At 38.4% G+C, this 24876-nt stretch overlaps 1 protein-coding gene across 1 annotated transcript in view; it reads right to left on the reverse strand.

Annotated features, from left to right (window-relative positions):
• Nucleotides 1–4547: 4547 nt before the first annotated feature.
• OVCH1 (ovochymase 1) overlaps nucleotides 4548–24876 on the reverse strand; it is a 73741-nt gene continuing 53412 nt past the window's right edge. The window contains 9 exon segments of the mRNA XM_057318821.1: nucleotides 4548–5905; nucleotides 6663–6761; nucleotides 11373–11490; nucleotides 11776–15495; nucleotides 15699–15872; nucleotides 16444–18146; nucleotides 19040–19180; nucleotides 21635–21859; nucleotides 23133–23168. Coding sequence (XP_057174804.1) covers nucleotides 19176–19180; nucleotides 21635–21859; nucleotides 23133–23168 — 266 coding nt within the window. The 3' untranslated portion in view covers nucleotides 4548–5905; nucleotides 6663–6761; nucleotides 11373–11490; ... (2 more) ...; nucleotides 16444–18146; nucleotides 19040–19175.

The raw sequence follows: 24876 nt of genomic DNA on the forward strand, positions 1-24876 counted from the left end.
GAAAGCTTTATTTTAGGAAAATGCACAAGATACTAACAACATGAATTGAAAGTTTAGTAGGAGCCAACCAGTCTTTTAAATGCTTTAAATTTTTGAACTCCTTTAAATATAGGATATCTGTATGAATAGGTTGCTTTTCTTACCTCCACTTTATAGATGAGGAATTGGAAGTACAACAAAGGCTAATTTGCCTGAAGTCATAACGCTAATTAATGATGCAGCTGGGATTTGAACCTAAGAAATCTGGCTTCAGAACCAACACTTTTAATCCCTATGCCCAGGGGTTATTAATGTTACATTCAAAATGTTTTCAGAAGGATTAGCTTTAATGATTAAAGGAACTAACTGGAAATATCAGGTAATGTCTGGCATTTAGAAGATATTCATCCACATTTGAAGCCCTTTTTCCTAGAAAAGCATGGATGGTAGAAACTGTAACTGCCAGTGTTAACTAAGCAAAAATTAACAAATAGGCTGATTGTTAATGTGACATCAGCAACAGCAAACACAAGTCACAAGGACAATTTGTGCTTTCTAGGCAAAGGGAACCACCAAAACATAGGATTTAATGCTCTAGATATGTGTGGAACATTCTAATTACCCGGGCAGAAGGACAGGTTCTATTCTGAGGAGCTAGCGTAATTATAAAGGCCTCTAAGTTGGGGGTGAGAGGGGTCGGGCAGAGATAAAACAGCTTCAGAGTACACAGAATATAGAACTGTTGAATCATTATATTGTACACCTGAAACTAATTATACAACAAAAATATTTTTTCAAAAAAAGTAGTGATATGGAAAGATGTCCAGCATATATGATCAAGTGTAAAAAAATCAAGGTTTAGAACAATTTACATGCTACTTTTGTGTAAGGGGGGAAATAAGAATATGCATCATGTCTGCATTTATTTGCATAAAAACACTGGAAGGATATACAATAAAGCAATAAAATTTTAAAAAGGCCTTTATGTTTATATGGTGTAGTATTTCATGTACACAGAAGCATATGTAAGCTATGAAGCAAGATAATATCTGTGAAGGCATCACCCAACTTAACTAGAAAATTATTAATAGCATTGAAATGACTTGTGTGTGGTGCCTCCACCGTATTCCACTGCCTCCCCACGACTCCAAATGCTAGGCTACATCCCTTGCATTTTTTAACCATATATGATGTAAGCCTAAGCAAAATAATGTTGAAGTTTGCTTGTTTCTGAGCTTTACAATGGTACCTAATCTTCTGAAATTGTTTTTTTTAAAGATTTTATTTATTTATTTATTTGACAGAGAGAGAGACAGCCAGCGAGAGAGGGAACACAAGCAGGGGGAGTGGGAGAGGAAGAAGCAGGCTCATAGCAGAGGAGCCTGATACGGGGCTCGATCCCATAACGCCGGGATCACGCCCTGAGCCAAAGGCAGATGCTTAACGACTGAGCCACCCAGGTGCCCCTGAAATTGCTTTTTAAGCTCAGCATTGCTTTTAAGATTCACGTAAAGAGCCTATGGACTGTTTTCTATTTTTTACTGCTTTGTGAGTATACTCCATTTTGATTATCCACGCTTCTATGGGGAGCATGTGGAATTCCAGCTTGTGCTGATATTAACGTTACTATAAACATTCTTGCACATGTTCAGTGGTCATGGTTGCCTCTTTTCCTCTAAGACACTGCTCTCAAACCTGACTGTACATTAGAATCATGCCAGGAGCTTTAAAAAAATTATTCAAAAAAAAAATCATTCCCCACGCTCCAGATTTTACATTTAATGGCAGCTGTAGTTGAAGACAGTGCCCTAGGACATATACCTAGAGGTAGAATTGCAGACTCAGAGAACACTGGCATCTTCAATTTTACTGATATTGTCTGAGTTTTCCAAAGCTGGAGCAGCAGATTATACCCCAGCCCCACCAGTAGTGAGAAGAGCTCCCCCCACTCCACATTCTCATTATGTTTATATTGTCACACTGTTGCAATTGTTTGCCAACTTAGAGAATGCAAAATGGCATTTCTTCTTTTGTATTCTCTTCTATTGGTCAGTTCATCTCTGCAGAAATACCATAATCAATGCCTTAATTATTATAGCTTCATTGCCTGTTACAGTTCTCCCACTTTATTCTGCCTCTTTTTAAGAGGTTTTTTTTTTTTTAGATGTTTTTGTTCCAGCAGTTGTTTGTGTTGTCATTATTTGACAATTTGATAATTTATTTTATAAGCAAAATAAATTTAATTTCTTATTTTATATCTGTGGGGAATAGAAAAATGAAAGTGATAATCTGACAATACAGTTGAGACCAAAATGAAATCAGGATAGGTGCCAACGCTGTTAATCTTTGGAGAGAATTAGATACTTGTTAGGCTTAAGTTGTTGATCCTTTCTTGAATTGACAACATGCATGAAATGCTGAAACTATATTATTGAAAATCATATGAAAGAAACAAGGTGGGGTGGGGTTGGAGGAAATTAAGTAATGCAATTTATGGCTTAAGAATGAACAAACACATTTTCTAATAATCTAAATGACAGGAGAAATTCAGAGTATGTGGGATTGCTGTTAGGAAAATAGTTTGATACAGATTTCTTTAACATAAGAGATTGGTGTATAGAACTTCAAAACAAAACAAAAATCAACTAATACTTGAGCTCATCTTCTGCAAAACCTTCACCCATTCCTGCGGAAAGTGTTGGTTGGTCTCTCCTAGGCTGCCAGCTCCCACAGCTAGTAATTATCTATATATGTCATTTTCTCCACTACAATGAGATTCTAAAGATGAGGGAAACTTGTTTCTGGGGCCATTTGCCACATAGTAGGTGCTCAAAAGGGATATTTTTTAATACATACATGAAGAATTAGGTGATGGGGTCTCTAATTCCTTCAGATTTGCCTCTATGACCCTTACCTAATAGACCCGTTTACACAATGGATTGCAGTCTGGTCCACATACAGCTTGACCTTGCAATGAATGCAAGCAGGAGAGCTCTTGAAAAGATCAGCGTAAGAAAGTGAATGCTCCTCGTCGATTGAATTGTAGAGGCAGGGCAAGTAAAACAGTCTAACGGTCCTATTCCACAGAGAAAAGATTAAATACAGAAGGATTTAAAAATTACTGCCAACTGAAGCTGAAAACCGAGTGTAAAATAGTTGCTGATTCTTGTAGGAAAATCGGGCCCCTTCTCTAAGTGGCCCATGGCCCACTAACCCTGCCCCCTTTCCTGACCAGGCCCTGCAGTATCACCACCAGGGGACTGTCCTACAAGGTCACAAGGGCGATTGTGGTTGCACCAACATAAACCACCAGCACATCATACCCTGAAGCAAAAAGGCTTTAGACAGGCCTGACACTTTAATACCCCCCACTTTTAATCCCCTTCATGTCACCTGATTAAAAAAGAGATGAGAAAAATTCAACAAGAGACAAAGTAAAAATAGTACAAAACTGATTAACATAAGAATTAGAGAATCCCTATTGCAAATCGTCTCTTCCATTTTACTCAGTCCCTGTCCAAAAGCATAATTTAAAATCAATGCAGGCAGTTGAGACCAATACTCATGGAAGAAGTTTTCACTAAATACTAGGACATTTATAATACTTTTTCTTTGAAGCACTGGCAAAAGAGAGCAGAGATTGAAAAGGGGTGCGTGGGGTGAGGACAAAGGAATGACAGAAATGGAAAGAAGAATCAGAGAGAGAAAGAGAATATATATTTACTTTGCCTACTTCCTTATGAAGTGCTCTCTCATTAGGTTACATAGACACTTACTTAAACTATATTCTCTCTCTCTCTGAATGCTATAATCTTGGAAAGCAAATGATAAATTTTGGTAGAAATGTATAAAATAAGAAAAAAAATAGTTGCCACAGGCCCTCACTCATTTTGTGTTTCTGCGGTGGACTCTGGCATTTCATCTTCTGGCTTGGGGGGGCATTCCTTAGTTCCTCCCCCCTTCTTGGCTACAGCTTAGAAAGATGAGGGTATTGGTTAGCTGAGGTTCAGATGCATTAACTGGTTTGTAAACAATTGAGATATCTTAAAATTTACCTAAAAATTTAAAAATCAAGTGATAGGCTTGATAAATAATTTCTTAAATGTCCATTGTTCACTGAAACTCTGAAACATAGAGGGATCTCTCCTATCTAACCGTGCTCAGGGCACTATTCCATGTGAATGAAATTAAGAATTATAATGGACTGGGGGCGCCTGGGTGGCTCAGTTGGTTGAGCGTCTGCCTCTGGCTCAGGTCATGATCCCAGGGTCCTGGGATTGAGCCCCGCATCGGGCTCCTTGCTCAGCAGGGAGCCTGCTTCTCCCACTCCCTCTCCCCCTCCCTCTGCTTGCTGCTCTGCCTGCTTGTGCTCTCTGTCAAATAAAATCTTTTAAAAAAAATTATATGGACTGAATAACATTATACTTCATGTCTTCTAATGTTTACCAAACTAGAAAAAAGAGTAACAGTATATACGATGGTATTCAAATAATGACATGTACATGGTACACTAAATATGAATTTAATGACATTTCCGAATATACATTTCCAGAAGAATCAACATTAGCTTTCTGTGTTCAGTATTTAATACTAGACATATGTGCACACCAAATCCAAGCTCCTCAATGACAAGGGTTGGAGGAATGACACGGAGTCTTAGGCGCTAAGAAGAGACTTATTTCTTGGGTATACTGTTGGGGATTTCCTTTCCCATTTATGGACACAATCCCACCAGGCTACTGTCTCAGTGATCACGCTTCTCCTCCAGTGACAGATGCGATCCAGTCCCTGTAGACAGAAATTCTGGCAAAGACCGTGGGTGCGGTGGGCTGGCAGTTCCTGCTGCCCCAGCTCACAATACCGATGAGTTGGTACTGTCCGTTGTGGGCGCACTGCAGCGGTCCTCCAGAATCTCCCTGCAACCCGCAAAAAGGAAAGTTCTGCTGGTTGCTTGGTCAATGCTAAGCTCCACTGTAGAGGTGATTAGACAGTGCCTCATTCCCTCATCTCTGATTTCTGCTCACAGCAGCGGAGGGGAACTAGGCCATTGGCAGATGTTACGAGTCTCTGAATCAGATCTAAATCTATATTTTCAGAGAGTGGCTAAAAGGTACATTTAACACAGTCCTTTAACGCTGACAATAGACTGTGACTTGCAGAAAGTTTCAAGCATCTATGAAATACCAATGACTAAATGATAGCTTTGAGTTACATGAATATATCTTTATATTTCCAATGCTACTAGAAGTAGGTTCTTTGAGCTGCCTAATTCAGCTGTGAAGTTGAGCCATAATAAATTATTTTTATAGGCTAAAAACAGCTGAATATCATCAATTTCACATAGTCAACCAAGCAAATGAACAATCAATTCCTTTTGAGAACTGTGTTCCCTTCAAGGACCAAATTTGCAATGACAGTACATCAGCTTAGCAATGTACTTATTCTTCTCACTTTTCAATTTAAAAGTACCGTATATTTTGTACCTCTTTATGGTCAGCAAACACCCATTCATGAGACACAGTGAGAAGAACACCACACTCATCAGTGCGTCCTTGAATTACTATGCACGAGGATGAGCCCGCAGCCCTTCCACATATGTTGGTGTTTTTAATATCCAGCCCCCAGTAGCTTCGACAAGATGTACTGCTGATCAGTAATACCGCTGCCTCCTGCACCGTTTTAGAAAATTCGCCTTCTAGTAGAAAAGGAATAAAACATAGAACCTAGGCAAATGCTTATAAAGGATACAACAAAAATAGCCCTATATACAGACAGATTCCGAGGGTTACCCCGCGCATTCTCTCCTCTCAGCACTGTAATGACGTTGTTAGGCGGTTTGTAAGAAGCTGGTCTTGCTCCATGATGGCTTATACAACAGGAACAACAAATGACACTCTCCGTGGGTTCTTTTGTCTTTAGTACAGTCCTAAGAAGGTAGAAAAAGGACACCACAATATAGAAGGAGGTGTGCACCCAAATCAGTTGCTGTTGAAGCAAACAATGCATTTCATGTTTCACGTGTTAAGTCTAGATTCCATCGGTTGCACGGTGCTCTTATTCTTTTGACTTGACTTCATGTTTAAGTGTTGACACTGGAGGTGACAACTGAAATTGCATTCTGGCTTACCTTCTTTTATTGGATGTGTGTGACTTGTTAATTCAGTTGTACAATATGGTGGAAGTGAGACCAGACTCATGGGTTTGACCTTTATGTAGATTATTTTCAGATAAACTTAACCAATTATACCAGCCTATCATTTCAGAAAAAAGCCTCCCATCTTTGGAAATAGGCTCATAACTTTAAGAAGAGGTTTTCACCGTAGCGGCACCTATACTGTTGTGAAAGCAAGTGTGTGTGTTCACTGTGCAACTGGGGAGTAGTTACATATAAATATTTATTAGGTAAAAATCACATACAAATATTTATTAGGTAAAAAAATCACTAGATATTCTGCAACACAAGTTTTTACAAGTATCCGTGAATTCGTATCAATGAACTAGTATTATTGAATATGATGTCCTAAAACCCAAGGAGTCACCTTTAGATCCATTATGAAAAAGCCTTTTTCTACTTTCACTCCTACTAAAAATGCAGAGAAACTGAAAATGAGCAAAGAGTACACTCAGACTTCACAAGTATTTGTTTGGATTCGAATCTGGGAAAAGGCAGGGAATGTACTCACGATATGGCTCAGTTATTCCCCATCCAGCAGTCATACATTTGGAAAGTAAGTTTATTTCATCGTCTTTCCCTGGCAAACATATTAGAGATACAAACTCTCCTAGAATGAGAAAAAGGCACATATCATTTAGCCATATGATTGATATTATCTATGCTGTTTCTCTCCCATTATGGCTCTAAAAATAACTCTTTTGACCTGACAGTACCCGTTTTAACCCTGGGAATTTAATAAATACAGAAGATACCATCTATTCATTACTCAGAAGGGATCATGTCAGTTCACATGCAAGCACTTTGTTCCGGGAATTACCGTATCTTCCTAGGACAATGGAAACACATGGCCTGCATAGAGGTGGTTTCCCACCCACTAACCATTTTTAAGACGCATCTGCCTTTTTGTCCACGTGCCTTCGGGACATCACCTTGTTGAATCTGAGATGACAGTGCAGAAGAATATAATCATCTTTTCTCTTCAACAGTGTTACACGACGAATGGAGAAAAACCACATTTGTAGCAATGTAAACATTTCAAATATTTTTACAGCTAGGGTTTTTATATCTTTGCAGATGTATTATAAAATATACTGATATATATTTAAACATTCACATTTTTTCTTATCACCAAAATCTGTGTATATATATATAAATATTGCAGGTTTATGTGTGTATCTGTGTATATACACTACACACACACACACACACACACACACACACACACTGAATGCAGTGCTCCTGTGTTTGCTTTCCTGTGCTGTTTGACTTCAGTTTTATCCAGACTTTTACACACTTAAATGTTTCAGCATATCTGCTGTCCTAGACCATTTATTTCAATGATTTGTTCTTTATTTTTTACTGCTGTGTCTTAATAAAATCACATAAAACTCTGTAACTTGTTTATTATTTTCCTACTCTCCTCTCTACTGATTCCAAATCTTGTTATGCTACTTTCACAGATAATCGTTGCTATATCATATCATTTCCTGCCAAATTTCCTTGAGCTAAAATATTTTCCCTCTGCCAACATTTTTTTAAATCAGCCACTTTTCTTATTCTGGTCTTTTTCATTTACTAGATTACGGTCCAACATTTCTATCCTTGCATATGGACCTCCCGGATCATTTTTTTTTAATAGCACACAGTATTTAGATAATGAATGTACTACAATTTGTTAAATCCCCCTGGCAAACAGTTAGACTATTTAATTTGGCTTCCCCTTAAAAGCTGCATCAAGCATCCTAGATCATCAATCCATGCTTTAGTGCCAGTATTTGTGGAAAACAGAATTGCTGGAGCAGGAGGCATACACTTTAAAAATTAATAGATATTGCCAAATTGCCTCATTTTGGACCAAAAAAAAAAAAAAAAAAAAAAAAAAGGATGTATCGCCTTGCACTCTACCCAGCTGTGTTTATAATCTAGAAGTCTGTCAGGAATCTTGAAAATAGTTATGCCCTAAATCTAATGATTCTACTTCTGGGAAATTTATTTTAAGGCAATCCTAGACATGGAAAAACATATACATAAGGAAAGTCAATCCAGCATTATTTAAATTAAAAAAAAAAAACCTATTTATAAGAATTATGGAAAGGCTATTATGTAGCCATTAAAATTACATTTTAAAATAAATTTTAATAATACGAAGCAATGCTGATAAGTGAAAAATCAGGATAAAACTCATAATAGCTATATTACAATTACTTAAGTACGCATAGAGTAGTATAAAAAGAAAGGAAAGAAATAGGCCAAATGTTCACACGATGGCCATGGTGAGATGGTGAGGATGTAAATCATAGGTAGAAACTGTATTGTTTCTAATGGGAAAAGGGATATTTCTCACTCTGACCACTGAAGAGAAATGAATAAGTACAGATTAGGTAAGCTAACTAAATATTTGGGGGAAGAGGAACAAAGTTTCACATTGGTGTTGACATCAGGTGGTTCTGAGTGGAAAGCAAGATCCTTGGAGGCCAGAAAAAAGCGAGGGGAGGCAGGATAAAGGGTAAATTCAGAAGGGCTGAATAAAGGGGTTATTTGTTATGACTACTGTGGATATTGGAAAGAAGAAACATGCACACAAGGATTGGGGAATGGTACTGAAGTTGGAAACCACAAGTTTTTACAGGCACCCAAACCTCACCAATGGTCTTTTTCTAGAACAGTGGTTCTCAACTTTGGCTGCACATTGAAATTTCCAGGGGTAGTTTATAAAATACTGGTCTAGATTCAGCAAAATCTGGGATACAAGATCAACATACAGAAGTCAATCACATTTCATGTAGAATTTTAAATCAAAAACAATACTGTTTATAATCACTGTGAAGAAAATGCAATGCTTAGGTATGTATATACTTAGCAAAACATACACAGGATCTGTGCACTAAAAATGGCAATATTCTGGTGAAAGAAATCAAACAAGACCGAAACAAGTACAGAAATACATTGTGTTCATGAATTGAAAGACTCAACATAGTAAAGATGTCTGTTCTCCCTTAAGCGATCTATAGGTTTAATGTAATTCGTAACAAAATCACAGGAAGTGATATGTAGACATATTATTTTAAAAATTACATGAAAAGGTACAGGGCTGAGAACTGCTGAAACAATCTTGAAAAAGAGTAAGTTAAGAGGAATCACTTTTTAATATAAACCCTATTACATAGCTACAGTAATCAAGACAGTGTGGTAGTGGAGAAGGGGGAAAGATAGATCAACAGAATAGCGATCCCAGAAATAGACCCATACAAGTACACTCAGCTGGTTTTTCACAAAGGCACAAAAGCAACTCAACGGAGGAAAGACAGCTTTTTCAACAGATGTTGCTGGCACAACTGGACATCCTGGGGGAGGAAAAAGAACCTGGACCAAAACCTTAAACCTTATACAAAAATTAAAAATGGATCATGAAACTAAATGTAAAATAAAAAAATTTTAGAGAAATAGGAAAAAATTTTCAGCATCTAAGGCTAGGCAAAGAGTTCTTAGACTTGACACCTGAAGCAAAATCCATAAAAAGGAAAATGGAGAAATTGGGCTTCATCAAAATTAAAATCTTTGCTTTGTGAAAGACCCCAAATATATTTGCTAACCATGTAGCTGACAAAGCAGTAGTATCTAGATGTATCTATATAAAGAATCTAGTATCTATCTAAAGAATTCTTCAACTCCACAATATGAAAAACAATCCAATTAGAAAATTGGCAAAAGCTATGAAGAGACATTTCACTAAAAGGGGTTTTAAAAATGGCAAATAGGCACATGGATAGATGTTCAGTATTATTAGCCATTAAGGAGATACAAAGTAAAATTACAATAAGATATCACCATATACCTATCAGAATGCCTTAAAAAAAGGTGTCAAGAGTGAATGTTCATGAAGATGCAGAGAAACCAGATCATTCCTACTTCTCTGATGAGATATAGAATGGTACTATGACTCCAGAAAAACAGTTTGTCAGTTTCATATAAAACTGAAGTGCACCTACCCTATGACCCGGCAGTTACATTCTTGGGCATTTATCCCACAGAAATGAAAACTCCTGTTCAGTCTTATTTACACGAAACGTATATACAGGGTGCCTGGGTGGCTCAGCTGGTTAAGCGTCTGCCTCTGGTTCAAGTCATGATCCCAGGGTTCTGGGATTGAGCCCCACATCAGGCTCCCTGCTCAGTGGGGAGCCTGCTTCTCCCTCTGTCTCTGCTGCTCTGTCTCTCATGAATGAATAAAACCTTAAAAAAAAAAAAAAAACCTATACACAAATGCTCGGGGGAGCTTTATCTGGAATATCCAAAAGCTGGAAACAACCCAGATGTTCTTCAACAGATGAATGGTTAAACTTTTATGAATGGTTAAACATCCATATCATGGAATCCTACTCAGCAGTGAAAAGGAGTGAACTACTGATACATGGAACAATATGAATAAATCTCCAAGGCATTATGCTGAGTGAAAAGAGTTAATCCCCACTATTTACAAGACTGTGTGATTCATTTATATAGCATTCTTGAAATGACAAAATTAGAGAAACAGAGAACGGATTCCTGGTTGTCAGAGGTCTGGTGGGGAGGAGGAAATGAGTATTGTTATAAAAGGGCAACAGTATCGCTTGTGGTGTTAGAAGTGTCCTGTATCTCAACTGTATCAATGTCAATACCCTGCAAGATGTTTCCATTGGTGTGTCTGTATTTCCTACAAGTGCATGGGAATCTATGATGATCTCAACATAAAAAAGTTTAAAATAATTTAATAAGCAAAATAAGGGGAAAAAATACTGATGCCAAGTCTCCACTTCTGAGACTGTGATTAATTGGTCCAAATCGCATCCTGGTCTACAGTTTTGTTTTTTAAGCAACCCAGGCGATTACAAGGCATAGCCAAGGTTAAGCAGCACTGTTCTAGACGCTCTCACTGACTCACTTAACAAAAGCACAGAAAGCAAAAGGTGGGCTGAACCAGGACTGGAGTTCGCAGGATGGGTCCACTGAAAAGACATTAAAAAGGGAAGTGAGGCTATTGTCAGGGGAACAGCTGAGGAAGGTAGAAACACAGGAGAGAGTTGTAAGAAAGCAGGAACACTGTCCCAGAGCCCTAGGAATCCATGGAAAGGCACAAGTGTGAAAGTCGGCACTGTCCACAGGCCTCACTTAGTTCCACTGCCCCCCAGTTTACTTTCTCATTGAAAGCGCAGGTAAGTAGGAGGGTTACTGTTATTACCTTTCTACAAATGATCAAGCTGAGACTCAGAGAAGTTACATAACCGGCCCAAGATCATGTGGCTACCGTGTGACAGAGCCAAGATGAACAATTCCTCACTATGTGTTCACATCAGCTTCTGTTTAAATAAACATTAAGAAAGAACAAGATTTTACTAAGCCATAAAGGTACAGACAATTGAACATCTGATGGTTCAAACTGCTGTTTTAAGTATTTGGGTAAACTTCACCGAAGAGTGAGTCTCAGAATAAATAGGACAAGGTTAAAAACCTATTTCTTTGAAATATTCTCTTTGAAATCTTCTTTGAAATCGTGACTTTCAAAATTTCATACAGCACTTCTAAGCAAGATGGAAACCACATGGCAAAGGTTCAAAATATGGAGCAGAGTTATCCACACTGACCTATTTGGACAGGTTTCTCCAGCTGCAGCAAGGAGAGATCATCAGTAGAAGGGAACTGTGCGAAGCCAGGGTGAGTGTATACAGCTTTCGCTGGTATCAAATCACTATTCTGTGTGTTTGAGAGGAAACTTCTTCCTATTACAAGGCCATCTGTGACAGTACTAGTCATGAGAAAAAGGAATGGGGGAGATAGACACCACTTAAGTGAGGGCATACTTTTTCAAAATTACTAAAAATACATTCTCTACCATTTCCCATCTACATTAAAATCTTTGTTGTCTTGAATCCTTAGAAAGGGGGGGTTTATTAATTTGATCCTTGAGAAAAATTAAAGTATCTACTTTCTTGCCTTCATAACATCAAACAAAAAATGATTTAGTATTTCTTAAGAAGATTCATGATGCCTCAGGGTAATGATTCTATGTATTATTACAATCATAATATTACACATTATATGACATATTTATATAACGGCCGCTGAAACCTATTCTGAAAGTTACAGTTACTCTACTCCCTAATACAATGTTTCTCAAAGAAATGTCTAGGAACTACATGCATTAAATCTGGCAGGGCATTAAAAATGCAGAATCCCAGACATAACTCATTAAGTCAAAATTCAGAAATAAGATTCTAAGATTTCATAGCAAACTCCCAGGTCATTTTAAGCACATGAAAGTCTGAAAACTGCCTTACTAAGGAGAATTTCTTGTGATTTCTCTGTTGGGGGATGGCAGAGAAGGGGAGTTTTTGATTCATTGAAGGTTCCTGCCCACCAAGTTATCAGAGCAGATACTTTCATTTTAAACCCTATTTTAGAGGCACTGAAACACGGTATCTCCTCATTTACCTATGGGCCATCACTACTTCTGGGAGGCCAGAATTAAAAACACCAACCTAAGACTTTTCTGAGGAAGGAGTTTTCAAATACCTCCATATCACATTGAGACCAAGATTCAGATACAATTTTTTAAAATGTTTCTTTTAAAGGACATTCTTTAAAATTCTTTCAAAGTGGATACTTACTTTGAGAGTGGGTAGAATGATCAGTAGAGCAGAGCAAGAAGGAAAGGAATTCACCTCTGAGCAACTCCTGTGCTCTAGGTAAGGGGTTAAGACACTGATGCAAACATGTTAAGATATTACCTCCATTTTATAGATGAGGAAAGAGGGGACTGTTATTACTTATTAAGTAAACTACACGGAGAAGCAGGAAGCACGTTTTAAAATTAAAAGCTCTCCGTAGTAAATGTGTTGGAGAAGCACAGGTCGTGCGGTCCGAGCACATTCATTCATTTGCCAGGTTGGGATGTATCGTGGGAGCTTTATGTTTCTTGTGCTGCGGGGAAAACAGGCGTACAACCAGCCCCAGCACACGCCTCCACCCCCTCCCCGCCCCGCCCCGCCCCGCACGGGCACACACCTAAAGTTACAGGGCGCCGGGGTCAGGACCCACTGCTTCGCAATCAGAGCGCCGCCACAGAAATGTTGTCCGTGGTGCTGCAGGCTGACCAGCCAGGGCCACGAGCGTGCCGGGGCCGCACGGCCACCCACTATCCCACCCACTATCCGGGGCTCCCCACGCTCAGCTGGCCGCTCGTGTGTGTTTCTCTCAAACCCTTGCATTAGAAATGGGTCAACAACTGGAATCCCACAGGTGCCTTGGGTTGGCTCTTTCCCAGTATTGCTTCCTACGATTATCTCTGAGTAAAGTAACAACAAAACATTAGAAATACTTATCAAAGTCTATTAAAATCTCAGAATGGAGGGGTTTATTTCTTTTGTAGGCTCAAAACCAGGATTCTTAGCCAGAGAGGAGATTTCGCTCTTCTTCCACTGCTTTTAAAATGAACAAAAATCAATAAAGTTACCTGAAGGATTAATATACACCTCATTAGACAAATCAGAACAGAAACTGATTGTTAAAAATATTGCATTTAATCATAAAATTACTGGACATTGTTCTTTCTTTGGCAATACTTGTGTGATCCCAGTATAACACGTCTGGACATATCAAAAGACTTCATGCTACATGTAATCCAAATACAATTTATATAGAAAGGAAAGAGATAAGGAAAATTTCTAGTAATGTGTTTACTTCAATCTCAGATATAAAAAGAACTCCACCAGGGAATTAAAAACAAGAGACTTCTTCAAGTATATCCTGAAATATGAAGAAAATAAAAAAGCTTCCTCATAGCCTATAATTTGGAAATTATAAGATATGCTTATTTTTTTACATGCTTTGCTTGAGATTTTTTTATACCAGAAATCTATTTAAAATGAAGTTTCTAGCAGGGTGGATTTGTTTGTTTATTCAATACTTGTATCAAAATTCATTTCTACTTTCTCTTCAGATATATATAAAACATGGATTCCTTCCTCCTTTTGGATATATATGTCAAAAAAAAATACACAAACTCTTCAAAATTAAAACTATCCTAGATCATAGAAATAAAAAAACCCACAAAGGTATTTATTCGACATGTTTTGTGCGTTAAGGTTTACTACCTTACCGCATGTTTTTAATGCATTTTAATCCATGTATATGGTAACTCTTAGACCTGTGGGCTGTTTGTACAGATGTATAACAATATTTTATTAATATTTAACTTATTTTTAATCAACTTCTAAAAAAAATAGAAGTGCTTAAAAGAAGAAATGAAGCAGCCTAAATATTTTTACCATGCAAATGAAGGGTCAGTTTAGAGATACAGAGATGGAAAGATAACAGCAATGGACACAGGGGCACCTGGGTGGCTCAGTCAGTTAAGTGTCCGACTCCTGATTTCACCTCAGGTCATGATCTCAGGATCATGGGATCGAGCCCTGCATTGGGCTCCATGCTCAGTGGGAGTCTGTTCCAGCATTCTCTCTCTCTCTCCCTCTCTCTCTCTGTCCCTCCCCCTGCTTGTGTGCCCTCTCTAATAAATAAATATATCTTCTTAAAAAAGGAGCAATGGAGACAAAAGAAGGGTTGGTAGTTGAGCACTCCTTACACAATTAAAAATCATACCTGTAAGATGATGTGGTTCATTAGCCTATGGCTCAAATCAAGGACTCTTCTAGAACTTATTCCTTCGCCTCATCTTACAAAAGACAAAGTGACATCAAAAATAACTTTGTATTGGATGTTATTAGAATTCTTCCTAGAATCATGCACCAATCAAGAGAATCTCCTAATAACAGATTCATTTGGGTTTTTTAAACTTAAACACAACTAATGAAATTCTGGCTTAAAAGTAGATTGGATAAATTACATGTGTTTCTATCTTATGCAAAGAAGTTAGTATATGTTCAGCTAAAATATTCTTTTTGGGGGGTATCTTTTTGGGGATTTGGGAGTTGTTATTTAATAAAAGAGAGATGGTAACAGAGACATGGAAACACGCTGAACTCTACCTTTGTTTCAGACTCTGTCCCCACCGGATTTTTTAAAAATAGCAACTGTCTTGTATGTTTATTATTATTTCTTAAGTAAAACAACACACGCAGAGACACATGCACACACCCCAATTAACTATTACCTCAAATGGTCCATTCAAATTACCAAATGGGGCACCTAGGTGGCTCAATTGGTTAAGCATCTTCCTTTGGCTCAGGTCACGATCTCAGAGTCCTGGGATTGGGCCCTGCATCGGGCTCCCTGCTCAGCGAGGAGTCTGTCTCTCCCTCTCCCTCTGCCTCTTCCCGAGCTCAATCTCGCTCTCTCTTGCTCTCTCCCTTTCAGATAAATACAAATTTAAAAAAAAAATATTAAAAAAATAAACTACCAAGGTCTTGTGCCTTAAGGAATGGCTTGAAATGAAGTTGTCCTGCTTTGAGTAGTAAAGCAGGGTGACCACCAGGGACCCTAAACCAGTGCCCCACAGGTTCTACTTCGACATATACGGAACCTGGTTTAATAAATATTTAAAAATACTTACCATTGATAGGCAGTTGGGTCCCCATATTACTTTTTTGTGAATGCCTCTGAACTATATCTTCCAACATAACTTTAAAACCTCTTTCTCCCACAGACTTATCAGTCTTAAAATTCATAGTCAGGTAAGCACCACTGGATATCAAGACAAATTCTTTCTTAGAGCCACATAAATGAGCTGCAATGTGAGATATATGCAGTAATTAAAATATTTCTCCTGTGCAGCAACATACATAGAAGAGGGCAAGGAGGGAATATTAAATTCCAAACTGTTAATATTGGCAAAGGAATGATTATTGATAATGTAAAATCAAGATTTGTGGAATGGAATCCATGATTTGACTGCAACCATGGAAGGGTACAGATTTTAAATAATCAAAGGGAAAAGACTGGGCTAGCATTTGCTATGAAATGATATACAACTCTATGGCAATCTGATCATAAGGATGAGAAAAGAGGCATGTTGGTGAAGGCAAATGGACGGAGAAACAAAAGTAATAGGACAGTATTCTGAAAGCTTGTGCCCCACCCCCACCCCACCCACAATTTCATAGGTTGAAATCCTAAACCCAAACGTGATGGTATTAGGAGGTGGGGCCTTTGGGAAGTGATTAGGTCACGAGGGTGGAGCCCTCATGAATGGAACTAGAGCCCTTATAGAGGAGACCCAGAAAATGCTCTCACTCCTTTTTTGCCATGTGAGGACAGAGCAAAAAAAGACAGCTATGAATCTGGGAGCAAGCTCTTACCAGACACCAAATCTTGGACTTCCAAGCCTCCAGAACTGTGAGAAATAAATGCTTGCTGTTTAAGCCATCCCGTTTATAGTATTTTTGTTATAGCAGCCCAAACTGGCTCAGACAGGCAGGCTGCCCAAATGCAGACTAATGACCATCCTTTCTTAATTCAGGAATACACATTGTTCAAAGGTGGTCCTGACAGCGGTAGCACACCTGCTGTAATTTACCTGTACATGCTGCAATTTCAGTTCTCTCAAAACAGTGATGCATTATTGATTTGTCTTAAAGATACTGTTATCTCAAAAATCTGACAAAGAAAGGGGATACGGGAAGAGTGAACCTCTACATCCTTCTTATCTTTGGAGAACCTGTCTGGTGAACTGGATATAATGGGGAACTTCTGGGATGCACCATGTCAAGGAAAAGGACTCTGGGTAGAGTCAACAAACATGCCAGAAGTTTTAAAATAATGTAAATGGGAATAGGTTACTGTTTAGAAAATTGAAAAAAAAAAAAAAGATTTGGGCACGAGGGAAGATGGGTAGAAGACAGAGAAAACAAAGAAAGTGGAGGATTTGCCAAGTCCTACACCAGGGAAAGAGCGTAGCTGAATGCTTACAGGCACGATTCTGTAGCCAAACTGCCGCTCTCCTCTCGCTCTGCCATTACTAACTAGGGGGCTCTGGGCAATTCGTTTAATCTGTCTCACTCTCTGCCTCAACTTTCACATCTGTATACTGGAGATAAAATTTATATTCAAATTGGATTTTACAAATTGGTATTTGTAAATTATTATAAGTGTTTGTTAAATTAAAAAAAAAAAACTTTAGCAAATTACTAGGCAGTTTTTCAACACTTGGAGAAGGAATCAATGGTCACAAGAAGCCAGCATGGGATCCTTAACATGCCACATTCAAGGAACCTAATTAATTTTTTTGAAAGAGCTAATTAGGTGGTGGCTAGGGGGAAGGAGATAAACTTCATGAATCTTGATTGCAGTGAAGCACTTAATAAAGTATCTTAGGATATCCTGTGAACAGATATAAAATATAAGTGGACAATTAAGTGGCTAGGAAGTTTCACAGCTGATTAAATAATCATACAATATTAAGCTGGAGGGAAGGTCTTAATGGTATGGAAATGGTTCTATCCTTGGTTCTGTCAAATGCAGTATTTCTATTAAGAACTTAGGAATACAGGGGTGCCTGGGTGGCTCAGTCGTTGAGCGTCTGCCTTCGGCTCGGGGCATGATCTCAGGGTCCGGGGATCGAGTCCCACACTGGGCTCCTGCTCTGCTGGGAGCCTGCTTCTTCCTCTCCCACTCCCCTTGCTTGGTTCCCTCTCTCACTGGCTGTCTCTGTCAAATAAATAAATAAAATCTAAAACAAAAAAAAAGAACTTAGGAATACAGACAGCACATGTACAAAATGTGTAGGTTTAAAATGGGCACCTGGGTGAGAAGGGAATGGTGTCGACACAGAACCTTAGAGATCCTTTAGTTCCACCGTCCAACTGACACTGTGTTTGTTCTAAAATAACCCTGGACATCGGATTTCTCACCTTGAAGATACGACATGGAACTTATAAGCATTTTCTCTTTTTGAGCAGTTCTAATTGCTAGACTGTTCTTCATGTTGAATCAAAAAGCATCAATGGAACGGTTGTCACATGGTTGGTGTAGTACCCAAGAATATAAGCGTTTGAATCAGCCTCTAAGAAAGTGAGAGATTTTGCTATAAAGGGAAGCAGAGAAATGGGGCAATAGCTACATTTCTTGTTCTATTTTGTCTTCAATGATGGGTAATACTAGAACACGTGTGAAACTGATGAGAGTGATAGTGCAGATCCAGGATGTCCGAGAGAGGATAACTAGAGGACATCTGTAAGAAGATGATAATTCTCAAATTTTTCTCTCTAGCCCAGACTTTTCCTCTAGCTCGAGAGTTCAATCTGAATGTATCATAGCATTAAGAATTGAAAGCGGCCCAAACAGATCTCTCCCCACAAATCTATTTCTCCTTCCAGCATTTCCCATCTCTGTAGATGCTAACTTCTCACACCGGAGCCATTCTTGATTTGCATATTTAATCCCAGATGCAATCCACCCAGAAATCCTATTAGATCTGTCCACTTCACTTGCACTCCATTAGTGCCACCCCCTTATAAGGCAATATGTATTTTTTAAAACAGTACTAACAGAACATTCTGCAAGGATGGAACGTTCTGTTTGAGGGCTGCCTGCTATGGCAGTCACTCACCGCATGCAGCAACTGAGCACTTACCTATGGCCAATACCCCTTTTATTTCTTTTTAACTAATTTAAATTTAAATAACAACACGGACTGGACGGTGCAGGTCTAGAATAACACAAGAGCCTCATGACTTCAGGCACAATGCACCCTGTCACCGGAAAACTCACTCCTGACACAGCAGCTAGAGCACCCTTCAGATTACTCCCTTGTCAAAAACCTTTTACGGCCTCCAGTAGATTGGAACGAAATTCAAACTCATTACCACAGCCTGAGCTGCACGGGACAAAGCCTCATTCCAGTCTGTCCTCGCTCAGTATCCAATCACTCTGACCCCTGACACTACCCCAACTTACCAAGCTTTTTCTCCATGCAAGGCCATTTTCTCATCTATTTTTTCATCAAATATTTACGAAGTGTTGGGTAGTGCTCTACCGACGTGCTGGAGATACAGCAACGAATACGAGACCAAGTCCTACTCCCGGGAAATTTTCATTCTGGTGGAGGGAGACAGATTATAGATAAATATGTACTCTGTCAGGTCACGATAAATGCCTAGAAGAAAAGATGGAGGAGGCCTGTTTACGTCATGTGATACCTTAGATGAGGGAGCATTTGAACAGACACCTGAATGAACTGAGGAAATGTACCCTTCCTTTGCAACTTATTTCCCTCAGATTACTTTTGACAAGCAGTAATTATTTGATTATTGTTATATATTATCATCTTATTTATTGTCCATCTTTCCAAAGAGAAGATGGCAGAGATCGTTTCTGACTTGTTCACCATTGCGTCCCCAGTGTGCCTAACCCATTAGGTAATGCTCAGTAATGAATGAACTCAACCTGCACACTTAATATAATGTTTACTGGTTACTGATGTCCTAACATTCATGGGGAAAATGAAAGAAGACCAGATGAACCTTAATTTTGGTAATTTATTTTCATTAAAATATTGTAAAAGCATTGCAATGGAAACTATCTGGGTGTTTTGGACCACTTCATCTACACATACACAAATAATTAAAAACAGTTAAGAACTGATGAATTCTACTTACATGAATAAAAAGATTTATTAAGAAAAGGTAATGTGGTTCCATATACGGGATAGCCCATTTCACTACCTGTGAGATTAGCAATGGGAATCCATGTTCAGTGATTTAAAAATTGCATGTTTCATTGAAATGAAATTATATAAATATATAAAATTGTATGAAATAAAATTGTATAAACTATCAAACTAATGGTAGCTTCCTTCTTATAGAGATTTATATAAGCTGATTATAAAAATATGAATAGTCTTATTTATAATCATTTGACACTTCTGAATTAACTTATCAGAACTTTTAAAGAGGAACAGTGTCGCTAGATGGAAGAATACTAAAGAGTAAGAAAGAGAAAAGTAGCCCCTGACATTGAGAAACGGGTTTGGGACTCACAACTAGACCATGTTGTTCTCCTGTTGGGACATAATCTCACAGAACAGCAACATCAGACAGGACTATTTGAATCCATGATAAGGTGAGACAAAAACAAGGCCATGTGCAGCCACTAAACTACAAAACATCGACCTCTCTGGGCTAAAATGAGGGCTTGCCACTTCTTTACCAAATGCGGTTTTATCCTAATTTGAGTCAGGCCCCCCTATGATTGAGATCCCAACCGTAAAATTGCTCCACTTCCTAACAGCAACCAATCTAGAGCCAAGTCCATTTTCTTAGACCCTCTCCAAAATTACCTAACCAAAGCCCAAATCCTCTAATAGGTTCTAACTCCCTCTTACTGAGACACCCCACAGTGTGATCCTGGCGCCTTTGGCTGAAGGGCATTGGCGAGAGGATTACGGGGTCTGATGGTCATTTCATCTTAAGGAGAACGAATTGCTTGGGAAATGTTGTATCTGCCCCTCCCCCTCAACACTCTAATTGCTTGAGATTCCTTGGCAGGAACCAAATTCACTGATAGGAAAAAAGTTAGGTACCTTTAGAATTTCAAAGCAAATTGATGAGCTTATGGGTATTACATATCCTGTAATATCACAGGAGAGGTCAAGATCCTGGAAAAAGACAGGATCAAAAGTCTCCTCTTGCTCTTTGGGATAGGTGGGTTGTAAGGGCGTCCCAAGGAGCGGAACTCATTGGAGACTGAAGAAGGTGATGCAGCATTGGATTACAAAAGCTTGGGAAAAGTCTTCTTCTATGAGTCAGTCTCAGAACAGGATATTGCCTGATAGTCAAGCGTGATAGACACCATGTGGCCAATAAATCCCTAAAAAATTATTTAAACTAATTGGCCTTTTTCTCCTTTTAAATTTACCCTGGGTCTAAAAAAAGGCCGCTATTACGGTGAAGACGAAACCTGAGAGAACACATTTTCGAAAAGTTACCAAAATTCAGAAATTGAAACCTCTTAAAATATAGGACCTCCTGAGAAAAACAAAATTAGGGTGCCCCCCAATGGTAAAATGAGATGATTCACTGCTAAAATCAGGAAGAGTGAGAATTATAGGTGAAGATGCGGTGAGTGTGGGGTCAAGCTCATCCCGTTGTGCTCAGTAATGCTCCGGGATTCCGATGATGGACCTCATGAAAAATCACTGACAACAAATCAGATGCTTCCCAAGGTAAATGTAGGTCATATTTTCCACATATATGCATTGTATAAATGCTTATGTAAATGCCACATAACGTAGGCCAGTTAAGAAACATCAGTTTAGGGGCGCCTGGGTGGCTCAGCCCTTAAGCTTAAGCGTCTGCCTTCGGCTCAGGTCATGATCCCAGGGTCCTGCAATCGAGCACTGCATCGGGCTCCCTGCTCAGCGGGAAGCCTGCTCCTTCCTCTCCCACTCCCCTTGCTTGTGTTCCCTCTCTCACTGTCTCTGTCAAATAAATTAAAAAAAAAAAAAAAAAAAGACTGTGACTTCAGTTAAAAAAAAAAAGAAGATCAGTTTACCAAGTAATCTTGATTGCTGATCTGGTCCATCATAAATACTGAAATAATCCCACTCACAGTTCCAAGATTCTTCTGTCGTAAAGTCTTTAATCACTGCCTTCATTTTATCTCCTGACTTGGAATAAAAAGTCCAAGTGCAGTTCAGCATGTTGGGATAAATGTTAGGATAATTGGGAGATGTGATCTCAGTAGAACTAACTGGACTCAAATCCAATAATGGACATCCTTGAAGCAAAAAAGAAAAACAATCATTTAACATAATAATCAAGGAGTTGAGTTACTTTCTGAATCTGGTTTTAATGTCTGCAACCAGGTCATTACAACCTAAATGGTAGTGCACTTTTATTGATCTGTCACTCTTACTTCGTATCCATAGTTCCTTATGTATACCGACACAGGATTTGAATGACTTCTGCTCTGAAAAACTGACACCTCCACAGAAGACAGGCTGAAGTTCTTTGACTGCAGTTCACAAACTGAACTGCTAAATCACCCACATCCACATTTCAGTGTAATTTCTTGCTTATATTTAATTAATATTCAATCTTAATGTTCATGATGATGAGAAATAGATTTTATTATCTTCAGTCCACAGGTGGTAGTGATCTATCACTTTGATATTCAACAGATATGTCCCAAGACTTATAGGACTTCCCCAAATTTGCAAATGCCACAATATTTCATTTCCCACATAGTGCAGAAAGAGAGAACTTTGACACCATAAAATATGAGCAGAGAACAAATTCTAAATATGAGCAGAGAACCCAGGTTGAGAAGCAGACCTGGGTCCTCATTAGACTGAATTCCTGAATAAATTATGTGCTCCCCAAGTTCAGCCTCATGGCACGTACAATTCAAATTGCAAACATTTATCAGTTAGGGAAATTTGGATAGCTCTCAGGTAGTTGAAACATAGACATTAAGATTCGCCAGAGCTAAGGCGGTACACCAAAAAAGAGAACTGAAGAATTCAGTGACATTTTGGGCTTACTCCAAAAGTCTTAGGTTCATCCAACCTAAAAGCAATGCCATCCAAAAATTGATTTACTTCACCAATAATCTTACACCTTAGTTCCACTACGGATTGGTCCAGGGAAAAACAAAACAAAAAATATATATGTAATCCAAAAGACATAACACATATGGAAAGAATGGCAATGGATAGACTTCACGTAGCTACAAGGATTCCATTAACAAAACAAATGTTTCTCACCCACTAATCGAGTAAGGTGCTACCCCCTCACTCTATTCCCTAACGGGCCCCAGATCAGGTCTCCACTACCCCCAAAATTTGACATTAAGGAAATTAATACAAATTCACATTTTACTATAAAGTAACTAGAATCAGGCCACAAACACCTGAATGTTTTTGACAGAAGTCAGAGTGCACTTCTTACTACATAGTGTTTAGAAGCAAGGGCATTTTCCACTCTATTTTCATAATATCATATAACCAAAGTCAAGCCAGCTGGATTCCTTACCTCCATTGTGGTCTTACCTTTATCATTAACTTTATATTTTCCTCTCATGGAATCTAGAATAAGAGAATATTCAGTGTCAATACATCCAACTAACTACTTTATATTTCTTTATTCTTCTGATTATAAAAGTGATATGTGCAACTTATAAAAATTTTCAGAATACAGAGAGTTCAAAGAAGATAAAAAGTCTCCTGTAGTCCCAGCCTATAAATAACCAGTAGTCATATTTTAATATAAATCTGGCCAGGTCTTTTCCTATGCTACGTATACATTTTTTAAAAAATTATATGCTATTTTACACCATTAAAACCTTTTTCCTCCATTTAATTTATTGTGACTATTTTTCCATACTACTAAATATTTCACATAAACTTTAATGATTCTATATTTTTGATTCACACAGATATAATTTGTATTGATCTATTTTAATTTGTAATCTCAAAAATATGAATGATGAGTCAGATCTTTAAAAACTACATACATGCGCTATACATTTTGCTGTCATTGTAAAATGTCTGCACTAATGGTTTTCTGTGTTTATCTGAACACAGAAATTGAATATGTACAATAACAGTCTTCTGAGTTGACTCCTGTTCATCCATTGGCTCTCAGCCAGGGGGGTTCCCATAGGCCAACGGATGCATTTGTTATCCATTCACTGGGTATGGAGCTACCTCCTTACCCTCTTCTCCCTAATCTGCCCCAGCTGAAATGCCGTTCCCTTTATTCAAACAAACAGTTACTGTGCAGCAGCTATGTACTAGGCACTGTTGCAGGTTTGGAGATAACAGCATTAAGCTTGAGATGCCTATCAGATGTCCAAGTGGAGGGGGGGGCAATTGGTGATACAGAGCTGGAGGTCAAAAATAAAAAAGAAGTTGGGAGTTATTTGCATATGGATGGTAGTGAAAGCTAGGGTTTGGGTAAGGTCACTAGGGAGTGAGTAAGGTAAAGAAGAAATGAGAGTCAAGGACTACGTCCAGGGACACCGCTACCTTTAGTGGTAGAGAAAATGAAGAGCAGCCATCCAAGAGACTCTGAAGGAGATCAGTGAAGTAAGAGGACAGCTAAGGAGAATGGTTTCCTCCTAAGGTCCTCCTAAGGAGGCCGAGACAAGTAGATTCTAGAAGGAAGGAGAGCTCATCTCTGTCAAACGTTGTTAGGGCTAAGAAGGATCTCTTGGATCTGGACTTGGGGAAGTCACTGGTAACTTTGGTAAGACCAATGCCTGTGATATGGTAACAAAGAAAGCCCTATGGGAATGGATCTAAGAAAAAAATGAGGGCAAAGGAGTAGAAATAAATCTCATGGAGTTCTGTGATAAGAGAACAAAGAAACTAAAGTTTTCCTACAATTCCATTGCCATCCTTTACCAAACTAAGATCCCTCCACTGTCTATTTTTATAGTACACTATATATTTCCTTCAAAACAATAGTTTTTTTACTCTATATTTTTCTATATGATTATTGACTATCTCTACCACTAGACTATAAACTCTACTAGGGCAGAGACTGTTACCAGACTAAATTAAATACTTTTAGTAGAAATGCCTCTCCAATTGTATTCCAATTAACATTTTTAATGAGTATAAATTGATTAATCTTAAGGACGAAAGCAATTCTAATAACTGTTCAGAATTAAACCTAAATTGCAAATTAATAGTTCTTGATTTTCACAATGCTATCAGTGTCTTCACCCAAATCATGGAAATGTTGGGCAAAGCATATTTTTCAATAACCTGGTTGCAACCAATATAAATG

This window comes from Ursus arctos, unplaced genomic scaffold (genome assembly GCF_023065955.2).
Source record: "Ursus arctos isolate Adak ecotype North America unplaced genomic scaffold, UrsArc2.0 scaffold_26, whole genome shotgun sequence".
In the NCBI taxonomy this organism is placed as follows: domain Eukaryota; kingdom Metazoa; phylum Chordata; class Mammalia; order Carnivora; family Ursidae; genus Ursus; species Ursus arctos.